The sequence below is a fragment of the Narcine bancroftii genome, chromosome 3 (assembly GCF_036971445.1).
Source record: "Narcine bancroftii isolate sNarBan1 chromosome 3, sNarBan1.hap1, whole genome shotgun sequence".
Lineage (NCBI taxonomy): Eukaryota > Metazoa > Chordata > Chondrichthyes > Torpediniformes > Narcinidae > Narcine > Narcine bancroftii.
In genome coordinates, this window is record NC_091471.1 from 166,990,256 (window position 1) to 167,012,576 (window position 22,321).

At 38.3% G+C, this 22,321-nt stretch overlaps 1 protein-coding gene across 2 annotated transcripts in view; it reads left to right on the forward strand.

Annotated features, from left to right (window-relative positions):
- Positions 1-19,825, forward strand: part of npnta (nephronectin a) — a 62,804-nt gene extending 42,979 nt beyond the window's left edge. For both annotated transcript variants that reach the window (XM_069925746.1, XM_069925747.1), the window contains 4 exons: positions 3,112-3,198; positions 8,528-8,626; positions 13,787-14,046; positions 17,682-19,825. In XM_069925746.1, coding sequence (XP_069781847.1) covers positions 3,112-3,198; positions 8,528-8,626; positions 13,787-14,046; positions 17,682-17,786 — 551 coding nt within the window. In that variant the 3' untranslated portion in view covers positions 17,787-19,825. The remainder of the gene's footprint in view (positions 1-3,111; positions 3,199-8,527; positions 8,627-13,786; positions 14,047-17,681) is intronic.
- Positions 19,826-22,321: the final 2,496 nt, after the last annotated feature.

The window sequence follows — 22,321 nt, forward strand, 5'->3', positions numbered from 1 at the left end:
CAATATTTAATTTCCTCTTTCATGGTGAAATAGTAAAGAGAGAAATAAGTCATAGATAGACTCTCAATAATGTTTGAATTATCAGTGCTGAGGAGCAGAATTACTTGTTCACTGTTGTTCTTTAACTGATCTAATGCTCTCTCTTCCTCATTCTGTCTCAAACAAGCCTTAACGCTTTTGGCCACACTAGCACAAATTGGCTTTGTATCTTCTGGCATTAGCAGTACAAAGCTTTGTGCTTCTAATTCTGGAGAAGGATGAAAAGCTTCAACTGGATCTGAGCCACACCATCTTTATTTTTAAACTACACACCAGGAAGCATTCAAGAGAGGGGTGTTTGGTTTGGTGCGGACTAGAAGGACCTAATGGCCTGTTTCCGTGCTGTAATTGTTATGTTATTATTCAGATGAATACATTAACGAAAGCTGAACTCTTTTTACTGATGTTTTGTGGGACAAACGTCGGAGTTATTGATGACAGAATAAGATAAAATTCTGTCATCAGTTGTGTACTTAAGTGTTGCCTTGGAGGACAGATGTCAGGAAGGGTGGGGTCTTTTAATATATTAGCCTTCCCCCAGTGTATAATAGAGAGGTGTATTTTGGAGGGAGGGTGGATATCTGGCAGGAATGTAGGGAAGAATAGATTACAGATAAAAGTAGTGGTGAGTTGGATTGTTCTGTGAACAGACATAGTCTTGCTGGATTGAACTCAGTTGTAAGGGAAGTGAGAGTCAGTTATGTCTCACATTTTCTCGGTATCGTTCCAAAAGAAACCTGCCTAGAAGTTGATTTACACTAAATGCCGAACATGAGGATGACACAGTAAATGCACCGTCGTACATCTCACTCCATTCCATTTGCTAAAGATAACTCAGGGACTTCAACACCATGTGGTGTGGTTCTAAATAGGGAAGTGTCCTAAATGACATTTAGAATATTGTAATATTTCAAAGAGGAATGATGCTCTGCCATGGCTGCAGCGTTCCACTCTGACCATTCATTTTTATCACACTGACTGGAATCTTGGCCCACTTCATTCTGCTCTGGGGAATGTTTCAACACTGACACCATGGACATAAATAGCAACAGAATAACATAGACAGCTTAGCTCAAGGCACATGGTAAAACTGCATTTTACTTTTGTAAAGTGGCAGCATTCTGATATTGGATTTGCTTCAACTTTATTCTTTCTTCTCTTGTTATCCTCAAGAATGTGGTGTCAAGAATTAACATGGAATTGTAGAGCAGGTCATATTTATTTTATCCTTATTTAACTGTCTCATTGTTTACCACAAGATGTTCTTGATGTCCTTTCCAGTTTAGGGTCTTTGCCCAGTAACCCAACCTGTCCAGGTGTACAGGCTTGGATCAGTGTGGGAGAAGGTTTGATATTCAAGTCCCATTGCAGAGATCTGGAGTGTGTAATTGATATTAAAAATTCAGTGGACTGCAATGTGTGGTGGTGCCCTTGCTCAGATCACCCACTCTTTCACATAATGCCAAAGTTCCTTTGTCATCATCTTAAATAGTGGTTCCCAACTCTAGAAATACAACCCACTCTGGGTGCTAGAGAGTTTTCTAAACTTGAGGTAATATAGCAACAAAACTCATATGGAGAAAGCAAATAAAAAATATACTTATCATGTCAGCAGACCTCACTGACAGGGTTCTAACAGTACTGCGCTAAGTCTGAATTCTTTCAAAGAGATAGCCTTTGATGCCACCAGGTATTTAAAGAGAAGCAAATGCATTTTATAAATGGGAATTAGTGGAGTTTTTATTTGGGAATGTAGGGAACAAATGATCAAGAAGTTGATATTTATATGGATAGGTGCAATTGAATGTCCTGTTTCTATCTGTGTGTCTCTGTCTCTATAGCAAAGATCTCCCAATATCTTTGTGGGTTGTAAAATGTTTTGTGATGTCCTGAGGTTGTGAAAAATGCTGAGAAAATTTTTAATATACAGTATTTCAATTTTGTTTTGGCATGGTCTGTAGTTCAACTGGTCTTTCTTATCTCTATGGGCTTGGGTTCAATTGCCATCTCTGGCGCTGTCAGGTCCTTGTTCCTCGGGCACTTCCATTTCTTTCCAAGGCTTGGAGAGGGGTGGGGATGGGTTGGTGGATTAATTGGCTATTGTAAATTTCCCCCAGTGTGTAATAGAGAGGTGTATTTTGGAGGGAGGGTGGATATCTGGCAGGAATGTAGGGAAGAATAGATTACAGATAAAAGTAGTGGTGAGTTGGATTGTTCTGTGAACAGACATAGTCTTGGTGGATTGAACTCAGTTGTAAGGGAAGTGGGAGTCAGTCTTGTCTCACATTTTCTCGGTATCGTTCCAAAAGAAATTGTTAGCTGGTGATTGGGAATCTACACCTACCATTGCTGAAGTCAGAGATCAAACCAAGGATCCTGCTAACCTGTGGAATTCATAACTGACTAGACAAAGACAGTCATCAGAGAGCCCAGGAAAAAAATTCTAATATTAAAAAAGAAGAGGCATAATACTGGAAATCTGAAGTAAAAGAAAATATGTTGTAAATACTGGATAGGTCCTTCCATATTCCAGAGAGAACAAAAGAATCGTGTTTCTATAGCATAATTCCATGCTGCATCTTTTTTTTCAAAAATGCCTTAGTATGAAGATCCTTTGGAGCTATTTTGAGGATTAGTGAAGGAGTCCTCCCCTGAAGTCTTGCAAATATTTGCTTCTCAATCAACATGACAGAAGTAGATTGTCTAGTTGTTAAGAACTTTCTGTTTCTGTGAGTTAATCATTCACAAGAAGTGGGCATTTGCTGGCAAGAACAAAATTAACCTGCTTCCACCTGCCCTACCCTGCCCAAACTCAGTTTTTTACAATGGTGCAAGCAGGTGGTTAATTGCAGGATGCATCAGCACACATAATAATCTAACAGGGACTCATTGAATGGAATGCTTTGCTGTTTTGCTTTCCACAGTCTGGCATTGTTTCGATGGCAAAAAGATCAAATGTGTGCAGGACATTCAAAATGATTCATTTTTACCCATTCACCAATGATGCAACTAGGAATATGTGAACATAATTACTCTTGAGTTGCTTCTAACTGTTCTTCGTTTATTTTGCAGTCCCACGTGAGCCTGGGGCATTGCTTGATGTTGATGACATTGAAGAGGGAATTACTGCAGAAGAAAATGGTGCTGGAGACGACCAAGGTATTTATTCCAGTCTTATCATTCACACAGTGTTTGTTCCAGGTAGGACTCCAAGTATGTGAAATAAAAGCAAATAGCCCTTGTCTGCAAAAAGTGAATGGTTTATAAGATTCTCAATCTTGATTTGAATTAAGTGAATCACTGAACTTTTGGCATGATTGGCATTGGTTAATTTTACAAGAGAACCTTTACAAATGGAATGCAGAGTGCCAAGCTTCATTGGGTTGCCTGACAGAAATGTGGACATTTTCTTTTATTTCTTTGTTCTAGTCACTAGCATTCAGTCTAACAGTGGTGGTCTTTTATTGAAGTTGGGGGGGGGGGGGAAGAGGAGAGTGAGAGAGCAAGCATTCTCATTAAATTACAAACAATTTCATTGGGTTAGATTTCAGATTTATTGCCAGAGTACATACATAACATCACATACAACCCTGAGATTTTTTTTCCTGTGGGCGAGGCAGAATTACCACTTATTGGCAATGCAAAAAAAAACCTGACTCAACGTACACATGTAAACAAATAAAGAAATGTAAACAAACTCTGCAATATAGATAGAGAGAAAAAAATCAATGAAGTGCAAAAGTAAGGGTCCTTAAACAAGTCCTTGATTGAGTTTGTGGTTGAGGATTTTGATGGTGGAGAGGTGGCAGCTTACACACAATATTTCCAATATTATTACTTGCCCACGTTTTTGATGGATGGATCCACACATTCTGCCAGTCATGGGCTCAGAAGGCACAACATGAACCTGTTCAGTTCAAAGTTGCATTAAGCATTGTGAGATCCATTAATGCTGTGTGGGATATGCAGAGCACTAAAAGCTAAAGAATAGAGAAAACTGAGCATTGTAGTCTTTATGGGAACCCTGTAATTAATATTTAGCCATTATCTATTCTCCTTATTTTACTGCATTAAAAGCAATACCAATTTCTGTTGCTAGGACAGAAACGTGCATGTTTACAATGTCTTCACTTACACAAATTATGCCCCAAAAGTATCAACCATTCTGGGGTGAATTGTGCTGGCAGAACTGGTTCAATTTTCCAATAGAAATAAATGTTGCAATAAAATACAAAGAAGCTCTTGGCATAAATGACTTGTTTTATGCACTGAAATTCCCAGGCTATGGTTTCATCTGGAATTTACTGTTTAGTAATCTGTTTTTGAAATGTAAAAGAACTGGATGGAGTTGAAGAGAAGGGTGATCGCGTTGTGAAAATAATTATAGGTTTCCAAAGCAAGCGGGGAAGGCCTCAAAGAGGGAATATTAAATTCTCAGAAAGGCAAAGCCATAACCAATCCAAGATCTGGGTTAGAGAAATGCAGCACAGAAACAGTCTTTCAGATCACAGAATCTGTGCCAAACACCAAACATCCATGTTTACATGTATCCTCTTCAAACCCACTTTAGTCTTCCAACATTCCCTTCAATTATCCCCTAGTTCTAGCTGTTACTTACAAATTAGGGGCAACTAGCAGTGGTCAATTAACCTACTGAGCCATGCATGTTTAATATGTGGAAAGAAACCCACACAATTACAGGGAGTACGTGCAAACTCCACACAGACAGTGAGGTCAGGATTGAGCCCAGGTTCCTAGAGATGTGAGGCAGTGTCTCCACTCATTGTTCCACTATGTCTCATTTAACACACAAGACCAAACATCAGTTTCTATTTGTAGCTATCCATGCCAAAACCCAAACCTGTACTGTTCAGATTCCGATTATATCAGTCACACTTGCCCCTGAATACTCTCTCAATGACTTAACCACTTTCATTGGGATTTGAGGATTACAAGTCTTCAACAAAACATTCAAAAAACAGATTATGCTGGAGTTTGTAGAGCTCTGTTCAAAAGTCTGCGGTGTTTCAATTTGTTTGTGACTGTTTAATCTGTTTTCCTCTGAGACCTCTACTGGGTGAACAATTCATGCTTCAGGCAAAACTTGCTGAACCCACTCTAAATAATTTCAACCATCATTCTCTTGTGACTGTGTTTGGCTCAAATTAGTAGATGTATCTTCTGAATTAATTATTTAGGTGTGCTGTTGATTGCAAGTGGTCTGACTCAATGAGATAATGCACAATTTTGATTGGTTACCCTGCCTGATGTTAAGCATTAGCCATGTTATATAACCGAACTGAAATGATTGCACTATCCCAGAGGGATCTTTTCCTAAAATGGCAAGAAGCTCAGATTACTTGAAGATGCTGGTTCCTTTAAGACATCAGTATTTCAGTGCAGCCACACAATAATAACAAAGTTCTCCTCTAGATGGCAAAGGCCCTGCCTCACCCTTTCCCTCTTTGCTGATAAGCTCACATCCGATTTGGACGTGCCTTTGGAGTTAAACAAGAAAGTCTGCAGATGCTGTGATTGTAGTTTACACAAAAATGCTGGAGAAACTCAGCAGGTCATGCAGTGTTCTTTATGTAGTAAAGATAAAGATACAGACCAATGTTTTGGGCCTGAGCCCTTCATCAAGATATCAGCATAAAGCAGGCAGGCATCTGAATAAAATGGTGGTGGAGGGCAGGAGAGGAGCACAGGTAAGAGGTCATAGGTAGATATGGGAGGGAGAGCAGAAGAGAAAAATGATGAGAAGTGATGGGAAGGTATAATGTACTAAAGCAGCATCAATGGAAAACTCACCAAGACAATGGTATTCTCAAAACAATATTATTTTATCATTAATTATTAATAACACAACACTTCTCACTTGACTCTAAACTTAACTCTAACAACCCCACTATGCACAAGTGTGTGTGTGGGGGCGGGAGTAAACCAAAACTGTTACAGTGTAAGTTTGATTCTGAAGCGATGATTTCAAAGTTCATTCTCAGAAAGCTTTTATGTTGAAACGTAGTCTTTTGTACTGCTGTTCAAAAGCAATTGTGGAATAAGTGTGAGGCATCAGATTTCTTTCAATTGTTGCTCAAAAGCAATTGTGAAGTATTTTGAAACATCAAGTCATCAGACCTCTTTAAAACACCCCAATTTCTTGTAGAGTTGTGTTCAGAGCAATGTTTCTTCATATGAACAATTTTCTCTCTTGCATGGAGATTTTATAATCTGTGTTCCACATGATGAATCTGCCCTTATTTCCATAGTGGCTATTTTCTTCCATGATGATTTCACAAACCCAGACAAAGGTTGAACAAAATGCCCGAAAAGAAAAGGACACAGTGCAACTGCCCTCTTTAAGATAAAGAGACAGTCAAAAGTGGTGTTCCTCCTTCAAAAGCCGCTTATTCTGTGTTGTTCTTTAACCAGGAGTAACATGTAACAATATATTTTATGGTTACTGTATTTCAATTCTGTTACTGACAGGATGGCCAAGCAACTGCTTCTATCCTGTGTAAACTGCAAGATGACCAGGCTTTTTCTGGTCTCAGAATGCCTCTCGTTCAGTAATATGTTTCTCCTTAATGTCTCAATCACATGACACGTGACATCATTTCTGTCTTTGAAGTTCATAATGCCTTCGTTTTTAAAATATTTTATTTTAGTTTTGTCGTCAAACAAGTATCAAGAATTAACTATCACAAATACATAAAATAAATGAAAAGGAATAAACAAAACAACCCCATCCCTCCTCCCTTCAAAAGTATGAATCCTGAGCCAATGGACTATGGCCTATCTGTAAGCCTAACCAGCAGAATGGCAGCACAGGTACACACCTGCTCCTGAACAAACACCTATTGTTTTAGTTCTCAAAGGAGAACAGTCACAAGCCTTTTATGACTGTTTGCATTTTTGAATTAGCAGGTTTTTTAAGCAAACGGGCTTCCAGCATAATCAGTTTTTTTAAGATATGGAATCAATTGGGGATTAAAAATGTTGAAGATTGTTTTGAAGTGGCAAAATTTATATCTTTTAATCGAACGAGGGAAAAATATGAGATTCCTATTAATACTTTTTTTTGTTATTATCAAGTAAAAGCTTTTTTAATTGAAAAGTTGGGCTATAGTTTAAAATTACCTAGACAATCTGCTTTAGAGTTATTACTTATTAAAGGAGATATAAATAAATTTATTTCTGAGATATATAAATTATTACAAAGTAAAATGTCTAAACCAAATATTCATAAATCAAGATTAAAATGGGAAACTGATTTAAATAGGAAGATAGATGAAAATGTTTGGAGGAATTTATGTAAAGATAATTTGACTAAGGTTATAAATGTAAGGTACAGATTAGAGCAATATAATTTTTTACATCAATTATACCTAACCACTCGAAAATTAAAGAGGTTTAATTTAATGTCTTCAGATTTATGTTTTAGATGTGGTAAAGATTCATTCGACTTGGATCTGTCCTAAAGTTAAGTTTTTTTTGGATACAATTTAAATTATTTTTGGAAAATTCTGTTTGATCTAATGTTGTTTTTATTAGGAGATATTCAGATGATTGCTATAAAATTAATATTGATTATGTATCAAATTTAATTTTTACATTTAGCCTTGTCTGTATCTAAGAAATGCTTGGCTATTATTTGGAAATCTGGTTTGGCTCTAGGAATGCAAAGATGGCATACTGAAATGAAATTTTGTATCCTTCTTGAAAAGATAACATATAATTTGATGGACAAATATAATTTTTTTGGTAAAAATATGGAGCCCATATATGAAAATTCTTGGTTTGAAGATTTAAGTTCTCAATCCGTTCTGGTGAGACATTTTGGTTTCATAGCTGAATAGTTGAATTATATATTTATATATGTGTATATATATATATATATATATATATATATAGATGCTTTTTTTCTTTAGTGGTAGATATAGGGGAAGGAGGGTGGGTATTAGTGGGGAGGGAGTGGGAGGTTTGTTATTATCCACATATTTTTCTGTATATGAATTTTATTATAATTGATGTTATTGTGGTTTTAAAATTTTAAAATAAAGTATTAAAAAAAAACAGGCTTCCAGCAGAACAATGGCTCAACAGACATTTCGACTTTCAAAAAGGTTTCTGTGTGTCCCTGTGTCCAAAATCACAAAAGCTAACTTTTCTAAGAAATATATATTTTATAATTAAAGATTAATAGTAGAACAAATCTATCACAGAGGGTATAGGTCTTTGAATGGAGAGGGAAGGGGTGGGAAACTGGAGGAGAGGGACCTAATGGAAGATGGAGTTGATGTTAATGCCATCTAGTTGGAGAGTGTCCAGATGGAATATTAAGTGTTATTCCTCAAATTTGGAGGTGGCCTCAGTTTTGCAGTGCATGATGCTTATGTTCACTCCTACGGATCACTGGCACCCGGAACCACCAATAGACAGACCATGGTTCTCCTTTAGATGACTGTGTTTTTTTGGTTTGTGGCAGATATTTTGGTGAACAGCTGCAATTTTGACCATGGGATGTGTGGATGGATGCAGGATAAAAACGCAGGACTTCACTGGGAGCGAGTTCCTGAACAATCAGGTAAATTCTTTGTTGCTTAGCTTTCAAATATATGGCAGGAGGACAAAAAGTGAGGAAATTAACCCAATAATAAACTTAAATATTGACTTAAAAACAAAGTAACAGTTATCATGAAGATTGACTGAAAGAGAAACAACTAAATAAAGAGGAGGGGGTGAAATTGTGGAGAGTTGGTCGTGCAGGAGAGGAATTTTAGAGCTTATAATCAGTTGGCACAGTATGACTAAAGGGCTTTCATTTGTGAAGCTCAATGCTTGCAGGGTTTCAGGATTGGAGATTACAGAGTGTGCAATAGCATAGACATGGAGTGATTCAGCAGAAGTATGAGAATATTAAAATGAAGACAGACACAAGAAATAGAAATCAAAAGGATTTTCTTTTGCTTTTTTATGATAATCTGTGGCCAGTCACATTTTAGTTCATTAACAATAATTATAGAAGAAGACATTTTTGTTGTTTTAGCATATGCACTTCTCAGCAATTTTACTCGCTGTGTTTTGGGCCCAAGGGAACCATTGCTCAAGATACTTTAGACACACACAGGCAACTGTAGATGCAGATGTGTGAAGCTAAATGCAATCTGCTGGAGGAACTCAGAGAATTGAGCAGCATCAGTGGAAGCTAGAACCCTTCTCTGGCTTGAAACATCAACCATTCTTTTTCTCCCACTGAAGCTCCTTGACTCTCCAGCAGGTTGTGTTTAGCTCAAGATTCATTAGCTATACAATCTTGACAGAGTTTTATGCATCTTTTTTCATCAATTGTAATGTTTAAGTTGACCCCCCCCCCCATTTCTGTCTAGATTTATGTATTTCTTTTTTAATAGCACCTGCTTATAATAAAAAAGACATTGCAGAAATACATTTCTTGGTGTAACCTCTCCTAATAACAACCTCCAAGTCTCTATAAGATGGTAAATACATTGTTGGACCTAATTCTTCCTGTTTGTACCTCCTAAGTTGACGATAGCAAAAAAAAGTGTATTTTGAATAATTTCATATTTATTTCTTAACTGTTGAAACAACATCAAATGATCTTGTTCATAACAATCTTTTAATACTGCTATGAAATCTTTTAATACTGCTATGAAATCAAGTTTATAAAAAAGGGTTATCTTTAGTAAAAGGTATAAAATTATTTTGAATTAGATGATATACTTCCTTTTGCTCCTATCTCATTATTTATTGTGAATGTTAGATACAGTTTTGTTCAATATAATTAACTTTAACCAGATTCTGCTATGGATAAATTTGGCTGCCATGTTCCTTACATTATGCATTCACAGTACCTCAAAAGTTTTAACTTCCTTCAAAGTGTTTTAGAAAATCACTTATCATCGAAAAGTGCTATAAACCTAAAAATTGCTATAGATCTACGGGAGATGAGGATTCATCTCCTCATATTGACAAAGGAACTCCAGATCTGAAATAAACAGCAGTTTGTAAATGCTGAAAGGTTCCACTAACTGAATTAACTGAGGAGTTATCTGAATTTCACATTCGCTGCTGAGCTAGAATAAATTGTGACATGCGAAGCCTGCATGGCAACAGTGAATTGTGAGAATACCCTTGACAGAAGAGCACTGGAGGGAAGCTATAATTTAGACAGGTATGCAGAACAAATTAAGTGAGACAGCAGGAGGCCAATGAGGGCAGACACTAAGGTCAATGAGATGCAGAGACAAATCAAAATGTTTGACGTCCCTGTTCAGCTTCTGTGTCTAACTACACACTCACACAACCCTCCAGGTGACATAGACCATGATATATGGGGTCCAGGGGAAAAGCTGGTGCTCGTTGATTGGAGAATATCACTTGGATACCAGCTTCAATGGCTCCCAAATACATCAACATTTCACAGTAGCACAGCAGGCAGGGGATCAATTCAGGTCAACATTAGTTCAAAACAGCTAGTTATTATTATTGATTATAGTAACATCTTAACAAAGACCCCCTTTTAATTGATTGCTTTTACAGTTAATGGATTAATTCTAAACACATAGAAATAGTACAAGCATCCTTTCACATCTTTCCTCTGTCTGCTGCAATGGGAAGGACCTCCCAGTGGCAAACCACAACCCATTGCCACACTGACCTGTTTGTCCATGGCCTCCTGTACCATCAGGTTGAACCCACTCATAAGTTGAAAGAACAACATCTTATATTCCTCCTCGGCAGTCTCCAACCAGACTGCATCAATTTCTGGTGACCCCCTTCCCTCAGTTCTCTCCTTTTTCCTCATTCCTCTGTCTCCCTACCTGCATGTCCCTAGCCTTCCTTTCCTTCTCCTATCAGAAGGCATATTTTACAGCCCTTCCCTTATCTCCTCTCAGCTCCTTTCTCTTTTTCCACCTATCACCTTGCTCCTTGCTTATCAAACCCTCCACCCCACATTCTCATTCAGGTATCTGCCTGATTTTCACCATACCTGAAGAAAGGCTCAGGCCTGAAATGTTGACCATCTATGGATGCAGTGTGACCTGCTTAGTTTCTCCAGCACTTTACTGCACTGGACCCCAACATCTGGAGACCTCTTGTTTACCTTCACTAGATTTCCTTTCCATGTGCTTATTGAGTGAGAGGATTTTAACTCTGTTCTTATATTTTAGTGTAAACAGTCATCTCTCAGATTACAGTTCAGCTTCAAGTCCAAATTTCCATCTGCACTGCTGGGTGTTTACAACCCTGAGATCTCTGGGTGCTTCATATCCAACAAAGCATAGACAATGCTGTCTCAATAAAGGGACCGACCGACCTGAAATGTTGACTATTTTGACCCATGGCTGTTGCCTGACCTGTTAAGTCCCTCTGTTTCTTGTTGTTTACTCATAGAAAATACAATATCTGTTGTAATGAAGGAAACACACAACTAATTTGCAGGCATCAAAATCTTGTAAATAGCAATGAGATAATGGCAGAACCATTTTTATACAAGTACAAGGAAGGTAAGAAATCCTTGCAATATTTACCCAATCCTGCAATTGCACAGCATGGATGGGTCAAATGACCCTCTCCAATAAACAGGAAAAAAGTATGCAAAAGATAAACTGAGGAATGTATTGATGGAAATCTAAAATAATTCCTTTTCATGCTCCCAGTCCAAAACTGGGCGCCATATATAATTGTCAAAAAGTACAATAAATGTTCACAAGTATGCTTTAACAGAAGGTCCACACTCTTCCTAGAATAATTGGAAGAAAGAAGCACATTTTAAAACCTCCTTGAATGAACCATAGGCAATTCCTGAGGACAAGTCTCTTCAAGGAGGCCAATAATTTGATAGGCCTAGAAATAATTCAATTTTATAGGCCCAGTCCAAAGATATGGTCACCAATGGAAACTGAGCAGAAAAGCATTTTCTAAACATTGTGATTAGAATATGGAACCAAAAGGAATAGTTCAAATGGCTGTGGTAATGAATGTTATGGAAATTATATCAGCAGTGGAGAGAGAGAAAGGAACAGAAGAATATGCTGGTAAGATGGCATGAAATAAATGAGAAGAGATTTATGAGGTACATTTAGTGAAAACACAGAAATGCTGGAGGAACTCAACAAGTCTCACAGGGTCCGTAGGAGGTAAAGATATATAACCAACGTTTTGGACCTGAGCCCTTCGTCATGTTTCACTTCATGGATCATTTAGCATGATTATTGTGTGTATACATTAGGTGTGATTAGGCTTAAATAAAACCAGCCATTTGTCCCTGCAAAGCTGAATAGTTTGCGTCTTCAAAATGACAAATTTGAGCTTTGTGCTATGTCTGTGAATGTAGTGATGTTTTGGCTGACAGCTGCTGTGCATGAAGAACAAAGACAGGGTGAGCTTGGGCAACAATGGACCAAAATTGCAAAAGGGATCTGGCAGCATTTGAAAACAATTGGAGGCACATTGACGAGTTGTTGACAATAAGTTTTAAATTAGGCACAAAATCATGTGATTATAATACATGGACCACTTGATCCATTGTATCTCTGTCAAATCTTTGAGAGAGCATATTTGCCCCTCTTCCTTCTTTGAAAGCTAATATCGATTCTGCCTTCCCTCCCCTTTCAAAACAGTCAATTTTAAGTCATAATAAGAAATAAAAAAATCTCCTAATCTTCCCTGGTTCTTTTGCCAATCTCTGCAACATGACTACATTTCAAAAGTAGATTATTGATTGTAAACCACACTGGGAGGTCCTGCAGTTGTGAAAGGTGCTGTATAAAAACTTAATTTATCTTAAATCTGTTTTTACCACTCAACTCATATACATTTTTCAAAGCTCTTTATTCGAGCATCTGTTTGTGATGTTGCTGGTTATGAAAAAAATACACAAAAACCTTGCCTCTCCACTTTCCCCTTTATCGAGGAGGGTAGGCTCTGAGGCATTTACACAGATGCCTCTTTGAAAGTCAACCTGTATTCAGATTTCAGCCTCTTTTGTGCGATGCATCACTGCAAGTCACCTCTTGCGACAAGGGCAACAAAACAGAAACACATAGAAACTTAGTACATTAATTAAATTAGAATTTTGTTCCTGCCACATTATTTCCATCTGCAATAAAATTTGCATTTATATAGCATCTTACAAATGAGGAAATATCTCACAATGCATCACTATAATAACAAAGGTAGGCTGTATTCAGGACTGGCAAAAAAGTGATCACAACTCCATCCTCATGTCAATTAGTAAACATGCAGATAATTATTTTTGGCTCAGCATTCAGACCCAATGCTTTTATTAGGTCCGAGCATTTGATGGCTTTCACCCTGACAGCATTTGTGTCTTATTCCAGGGGCAAGAATTTGAATTAGGCTGAAGCATTCAGAGCAGTACGTGACCATCCTTCAGGCAGAATGTTAAACCTCAGCCCCCGCTGTCATCTTAAGTGGATATAAAAATTCCCTAGAACCTATCTAAAGGAGGTGTGGTGCCAATCTGTAAAGTTACTAAAACAGATGACTATGTTGTTAATCACAATGCCATTTGTTAGACCTTGCTGAGTACTTTTGCAAATAGTACTAACTGACTACCTGCCAAAAGGACTTAATTGGCAGATAAATGCTGTGGGACATCAAGACGAGAAGCTGATTCTTTCTCCGATTTGACTGGTCATGCCTGCTTGTCCCATTTTAATGGCAACCCTTGTACATTTTCTCCTGGCTGTGTTTTTAGGTCGTGGTTGGTATCTTTCTCTTCCCGTGTCGAACCACAAACAGAGGGAGGCCGCCCATCTTCTCTTTGCGCTGGGTCGAATGACACGTGCAGGCAACCTCTGTCTTACCTTCAGGCATAAGTTGTCGGGAGACTCTGCTGGAAAGATCCAGGTGTTTGTGAAGAGAAGCGGCATGTATGGGCATGTGCTGTGGGAGAGGAACAGAGCACACGGCTGGAGGACAAGTCGGTTCACACTAAGAGGGCCGGGACTTGAGAGTGTGAGTACTGTTAAATTTAAAGCTGTGGGACTGTAAAAACTATGGATTAGTATTGGAGTAGATACAGAACAAGTGGCACACATTTTCTGAGTGCACTCAGCCAACACAAGAACTTCAGAGCACCAGCTTTATCTGTTCTATGTTTCAACTAAGTGGTTAGTGAATGGGTCATGATGTGTTAGAGGCATCTTACCTTCCTCAAACCACTAGAAGGAAGGACAGGTGGTGATATGACGTAGATAAGGCAAAAACATTTTTCCCTTCTTTTGCTCTCAATAGTACAAATCAGGGCTCAGTGAGGATCACAGCAGTCTTTAATTCTGGTAACTTTTATGGGCATCATTGTTTCTGGGATAGCTTGATGGCTTCGTATTCTTCCGATGTGCCGTGTTTATGTCAGGGTGAGGTGGAAGTTGATAGGAGGCAGAAGATCCACCCTCCCTTTTGCTAAGTTTAAAGAAATATTGAACCAAGGATAAAATTCCTTGTGACTCAAACCCCTGTCCCCAATAAGTTGTTGTTCCTAGAATGTCCATGTCATTGTGATGAGGTTGTAGAAGATGGTCAGATATGGTTGGTGGGAAACATTGCTGCCATTAATTATCCTTAAATATTGACATTTACTTTACTGAGTTACAAACTTGCAAAAAGTCCCCCTTATATGATACAAAGAGAATAGTGGAAAATGAGTTTTTTTTGCAAGAATAGGTTTGTTTTGTGTGTGCAGGGGAGAGCATCAAGTCAAATTATATTTAGTCAGACTCACAAAGCCATGTGCACACCAACAGCTGTCTCTGTGTTTCTATGCCAACACCTGGTCTGAGAAAGCCTAATCAAGATATGCTTTTGATGGCTGTGGAAAACCATGCACTGGTTTGCATCTGCTAAAGGTATTGCAATTGGAAATAATTCTAGGGATATTTGTAGGAAAAATAGACAAAAGAGCCTTTCTGAGGCCTACTCCAGGAGCTGGTGGCTATTTCTTTCCATTATTGAGCCAAGATCTCACCATGATATATAGGCACATGAAAACCCATTGATAATCGGGGTGCACAAGAGCACAGAATTGGTGGAATGCAAGTCTCTCACCGAATTGTTTGCTGTATCAAAGGGGTCAGAAGCATGGATGATTTACACGGGACTGTCTGGCCTGAGAGGCGAAATTAAAAGATTTGTTGCATACATTGAGGAAGGATTTCAGGCCCTAAATGTCAGTAATATAGCTTTACCTCCTATGAATGCTGTGAGACCTGTTGGATTCCTCCATCATGTCTGTGTTTTCGCTATGGTAGTAGTTTGCAGTAGCTTCTCTGGCTGACATTTCTCTCAACCGTTAATCAAAAATCTGATTCAGGAATCTACCTGGGCACATATTAACTCCAATGTATTGCTGCAAAAACACCAAGGCTAACTACAAAAATACACCATTAGCTGGGTGAAAGTTAGAAAATTGCCCAAGGGAATAGGAATTGGTGTAGGAATGTTTGTGTTTTTGAGAAAAATCAGATGATATGGTGACAAAATAAAGCAGGCAGCTGATTGTGTAGATTAGCAGATTTCCAGTCAACACACATCGATGGGCTTTGCATATTGATCAAAACTTTCACAGGAATTATCACACTATTAATGTGCATGCTTCTGAGAAAACATTCTTGTGCACACTTGATAAACATTTGTTCTCTTATCTTGATCGTAACTTTCTGCAGACTGGTGAAACATTAAAGCGGTGTGCCCTGACAACATATAGATAATAGTAAAAACTGGCTTCTGAACTGGTTTGCTCTCACTCCACCAGGTTCAGGAACAGCTGCTACCCCTCCACTATCAGACTCCTTAACAGCAAACTCAATCAGGGACAAATTTAAGGAAGCTTATCTGTGTAATTTATTTAATTTTTTATTCTCTCTGTATGCACAATCAGTTTGTTTACATTTGTTAATTTGTTACCTGCTTATAGTGTAGTTCTTTATTTGTTTCCATGTATATGGTGTACATTTTTTTTGCACTACCATTCTGCTTTGCCTGCAGAAAAAGAATCTCAGGGTTGTATGTGATGTCATGTATGTACTCTGGCAATAAATCTGAAATCTGCCCATGTGCCATCTTGCCAAGTGACTCTTCATCACTATATTTTTGTCAATTTTATGATTCATTCTTTCTCCCGCCATTTTATTTTATACTCCTCAATTATTGGACTTTGCCAAACACCCTCTGAAACCCCACATAGATCACATCTACTACAATCTCTTCATTAACCTTCTCTTCCATCACATTAAAAATTCAAAATCCCCTCCCACCCCTATTTTCCCAAATCTTTCTACTCTCCACCCCTCCCCTCCATTCCCAAATTGGTTCCATCTGACCTCATTTTATACCAGCATTCTTGCCTTCTCCCTTTGTATGCTAAGCCCCCCTCTATCTTTTTTAACACATCTTCCTCTATGGTTTTTCTTGCCTCTCTCTCCCTTTGTCCAGCACCTACCAATCTTCTGCCACTGTCCATTCCCTCTCCCTGGTCCACCAATCCCACATGGCTTCCAGTCTTGCTCCTCCCAACCTGTCCTCTTTGCACTGGCTTCTCTTCCCTGCATTCTCAGTTTTGATTAAGTGTTCCAGCCTGCAACATTAACCATTCTTTTTCTCCCACTGATGCTGCTCGACACAGTGAGTTCCTCCAGCAGATTGTGTTTAACCTCAGATTCAGCATCTTTGGGCTCCTGTGTGGCTCCAAAAACTTTAATTAGGTGAATTGAACATGAGATTGCATGAAGAAATCTAGAGTTCTTCTGTTATTTTTTTTCCTCCTTAAATATTGTTTCAGAAGATTTCCCCAGTATTGGGGTTTATCCAGTTAACCTGCGGTAACCAAACATTGTCCTTGCACCCCTTTTTCAACAAAGGTATAAAAGATGCCATTTTCCATTTCTCTGGGACCTCCAAAATCAGGAATATCAGAAGATTATCGCATCACCACTTCCTCCAAGATCCCATCTGGAGACTCAATTACATGTTTTCTTTAAGCATATAACCAGCATTTCTGCCACTCATTAAATTTCATACCGTTATTTCTGCTTTTTTTTAAACTCACTCTGGAGAATGGATGTCTTTGAACAAGAAATGAAATCTGAGATTTAATTGGGACAGGTGTAAGTAGATCAAAATATTTATTTCCCCATTGACGAACAGAACAACTCCCTCAAAATCAACACTTACCCCCTTTTATTGTTTTAGTTGAGCCACCGCATGAGTTTGATGCCAAAAAGATTGCTATCTATTCCAGCATAGTTTAGCATAACAAAACTGAGCTTTATGTGCACTCTATTTCTTTACCCAGTCCTGGAAAAACTGCACAATTCTGCAAAGAAAATATTTATTTAGCCTTTAAAATTATAATCAGAATGAAAAACTAAGGAGAGGACACACTTGGTAGGTTTGGACATATTTGTTTAGAAATCAGTGTGAGGTGAAACGTGGTTCATTTGGTGAAGTCGCGCAAACTTTTACAGTTGAGCTGCAAAGAGGCTTAGCCAATATAAGCACCAAAGGCTCAGATCATGGAACTGGTTTTCACAGGAATGAGGAGATGGATGGTCTTCTTCAGTCGTTTCTCACCTGGTCTCTCCTTCTACCCCCAGGTCATCTTCAAAGGGATTCAAGAGGAAAAGAGAGGAGTCATTGGTCTGGATGATATCAGCATGCAAAAAGGTCACTGCTCTGGAAAAATTTGGGGACAGAAATAAAAGAAATCAAAGGGTTGCACGTTGAAAGGATACCACCTGATGCCTCTCTATCTGTGCGAGGACTGAATGCGAGGGGAGGGGCAGTTGACTGCCATTCTATTTGGCTCCTGCATTCAAGTTGTGCAAACAATCTGCCCTGGAAAAAGCTTTTTGAGGGCACAAGGGTCTCAAACTCTGCATTTCTAATAATCCTTATCTTGTGTGTTTATGCCATTAGTGTGCAATCCAGTAAACTGATGAGTATGGTGAAGAAATCTCCATAATTAGTAGGGTGTAGGTTTGAACAGCAGTCCTAAATATAACGGCTCATCAATTGACATGATTCCACTTTAGATGTGATTGCAGCACGTCTCAAGCTGGATGCCAACCCTTTCCAAGTCTAATTGAATTGTTTTTGCGCAATTGTTATTTGGGTAAGGTACTGCTGACTGGAAACTTCCAAGACAGGCATTTTGATGAGTCTGTCCGTCAGATAGGAAATTTCTTATGAACCCCAAAACTTAAGTCCAGCGTTTCCTTTTTAAAATGACATACCTGATTTATACAATATGTATTGATGGGTGGGACGTAACCGCTTTGCTTCAGTGATCCTCGACCTTTCTGTTTCTCTTTTCTTCCTTTCACTCTTGCTCTTGCACATTGCAAGGACTTAGTCTTCCTTGTGGCTGCTTTATATCTTTGTGTCCTCGGCTTCATTACACCCCATCCCATATATAACATGTTGTAGTAATGATGGGAAACTACTCTTCACTGTCCAGGACCTCATGACAGCAGAGCTGCATACAGACTGTGGTATGATCATCTATTTGTGTTTCTCCCTCACATTTTAGGCACTTCATAGTTTGTAAGTGGAAATGTCTTTCCATAAATATGTTCCTATAACGTGCTTTTTAAAAAATTGTTTATCAATTGACATTGAACCACAACTATAATCATTCAAAAATTATTTACATGTAAATGAATTTATTATTGTTTTGGACGATTGTCTCACTCTATTTAAAATGGATTTCGCATTTACTTCAGCATGTACTTACTGAAACTGTTTTTATTTGTCAAGGCACTCCATAGTACTGTACGATACCACTGCAGGGAAATACTCAGTTGTACTGTGTACTGATTTTCAGGCAGCTATTGAGAAGGTTTGTAGCAGTGATTTAGAATTGCAGTGTTAACGGGGAATATCAGAATATAAATCTCACTTCCCAATTTACCAGAGCACAGAAACAGTGCTACAAACCCAAAGAATTACATGGTAAGTATGCCCATTATTTTTTTAATAACACAATGTTTGGAAAAAAATGTTTTCATTTCAGGAAGTGTGAAGCAACTTGTCCAGATCACACTAGCCCTTGTTTGGTAGCCAATGTACAGGAACCTAGACCAGAGTGAATGAGTGGAATCTCTTGCCTTGGCTATGCTCACTTCTGTTAAATAGCCTTCACTGCATCATGGTTACGAGTGTAAGGCTGCAGCTGTGCCTATGTCTATAGTATAACCACCAATTATGATTATAGCATGGGTAGGAATTTTCAGACCTTGAATATGTCCCTGTTTTGTGTTCACATTTATTGGTTTATTTAATAAACCGTGTAAAACAACACCCATGAACAGTACTGGGTGGCACTAAAGCTCAGAACTTTTTTTTGTGATTCCAATGGTACTATTGTTTACAAAGGTGGTTATGTTTTCTAGAGTTGTCACTTGTTATTTTGAGGTCACATTCTATTAGTAAACATTCTGGTCTGAATATATTTTATGCCCCTACATACCTGATTAAGACTTGTCATTAGATGTGACTACTGTCTGCACTTAAGGGCAGTCAGAGAATCCAACACACAGGCCATTAGTAGGCAATGATGGAATATTTATTAGAGCCTATTTGATACAGGCTTCAGTGGGATTTATTTCTGAAGTTAATGGCAGCAAGTCGACTTTTGTTTTAAACTGGTCATTATTCAATTGAAGCCACCCGTTCACTGGAAGGGATTTCAAGGCTTAAAAAACTGCTGATTTTGCAATAAAATTTGACTTCTGTAAAAGTGCTTGTCCTTATTGGTGATTATGAATCCTTAAGTAATAATGTCCTTGATGGTAGTCCATTTGGTGGAATCATTGCTAAAAAGATTTTTCCTCCTGCCTGCCACGATGTGACCCTGAGCCAGCTGAAGTTACCAAGGGCCAGACTGGTGATGTTTCTAACACTGTTAAGGTGTGCTTTGTTAGGTCTGCTTTGTTCATGAATGAGTGAGACAAACACCAGACTGAGTCGAAATCAGGGTTCTTTGTTCTTTATTACCGGATTGTAACACTTGCAACTAACCATGTTAGTCGGAGAATGCATTCTGCCGTTATCAGCAAAATGGTGATTTTTTATACCCTTGGATACGTGCTTAGAACATCATCATATCATTACTTGTCCAATGACTAAAACTGTTGCTATCCTTTCCCTGCTAGCTTCCTGCCTCTCAATCCATCAATGTCTCTCTTATCTTGTAAGTACAAGGATGCATTCACATCTTGTTACAGCCCTGTACAGGGTAACTCCTTACACATTCCCATCTCATGATGTTTTACCTTACAGCTTAGACCTGTGGCTAGGAGACTGGGAAGAAGCATGTGCAGAGGCCAGTGGATACATGGATGATAAGAAATTGGCATTTACTAACCTATGTGCTTTTTGGAAGCGACACCACTTTAAGATGGAAGTGAATGCTCCAAAAGCATTATTAAAACAAGCCACGGAATACTTGAAATCTTCCTGATCTGCCAAGATTGGGTATTGAAACAAACCTTCTTCTGGTGCGTTTTGAAACCAAAATCTCCCATCAGTGATAAGGCCAGCATTAATTTCCAGTTGCCAGGAGAATGTGGAGGCAAGTTTTACAGAACTGTGTTGACTCAGGTTACTGAAGAGGGTTATTAAAACTAATTCACATTGGTGTGGGAGGAGGGTCAGATATAGGAGTGATGAGGTAAGGTCGATAGCTTGCTTTCTTTGAAGGGCACTTGTTGACCAATTGTTGGCCTTTGGATAGATTATTTGGCTTCCATGATTGGATGTTATTGTTTGTGAATATCAGAACCCAAAACTGCATGTCTCCAAACTTTCAGTGCCTGTTTATCTTTTTATAGAGTTCCACAGTGCAGAATGAGACAATACAGCTTGTCATGCCTATGATACTCCCATTTGTAAGAACTAGACCCACCTCCCACTTTTGACCCAGGTTCTTCTCTGGGATTGGTGAATAGTCTGGTGTAACAGCAGATAACCTAAAGGTAGGGAGTGTGACTGAACCTTTTTTGTTTTGTGGAATTAACTGATCAAATCAGTTCAGGATTATGTTATGCTCAACCAAAATAATGGTCTCTCAGATTAAATGATCATTAAACATGAAATATTTCTACTGTGGTATTGCCATCATGTAAATTCATCTGTTTCCAAAAAGGAAGAGATTTGAAAAAACTGTATTAACCAACAGCATTATGGTGCTGTAGAGATATTAGGCCAGCTGATTTAAAAACTTAAATTGGAAAGTTCTAATGATGTTATGAAGTGAAGAGGCTTCTTTAAGGAAAACTAGTATGCTGTGGTATCAATATTCCAATAGATTTTGCAGGAAAGGTTTGTGTCAGTTAACACATAATAACAGTTTAAAGAAATTATTTAGTTAACTTTGTTTTGCCTTTAAATGATCACAATAGGATTGAGGTGACTCCACAAGGTCAGGAGAAGCTCTAGTTCTCCTGAAGGACAGCAGGCCCAGGGGCCTTGGTTCAATCCTGACCTCTGGCACTGCCCATGTGGAATTTGCAGTCTCCCTGCGATTATGTGAGTTTCCTCCTATATATTAAAGACATGCAAATTGATAGGTTAATTGGGCACTGCAAATTGTTGCTGGTGTGTAGATGAGAGAATCTGTGGGGGATTGATGAGTGGGTTGAATAAAAAGTAGGATTAATGTAAATGGTTGAGTCTTGGTCAGCGCGGACTTGGTGGGCTGAAGGTCTTTTTCCATGCTATTTGACTATCCTTCTAAATAGATTAAACAATCAAGGCTTTGTGGTTTTCTTTAATAATAGATGGTCTTTGAGTTCTGCAGTTCCTGGAAACAGGAAGAGACCTAATATGATTTTTGCTCCAATTTGAGTAGTTTGAAAGATAAATACAACCAAGGTGAAGTAATATTTAATAATAAGATCCATAAGTTATGCAATATTTTGCTCAATGATTGTTGCATTTATTTTATAAAGATTAGGATTAGAAATCTGCTACTTCACCTGATTAATTTTTGCTGGTGTACTTCGAGCTGGCCAGACTCAAAAAGTTGCAGTATTTGTTCTCGGTATTATCAAGGGCACCACATTTATTGTATGAAACTTGGATGGGAACAGCTATATTATCCAGGAACAAAAGAGAGAATGAAACATTTGAGATGATTCTGAGTTGAGCAGAAAACCTGGAACCACCTTGTCAATTTAGCTTTGATTCTGATAAAGACAGTGGTGCAGCTAATAGAGCTTTTTTCTCACAGCTC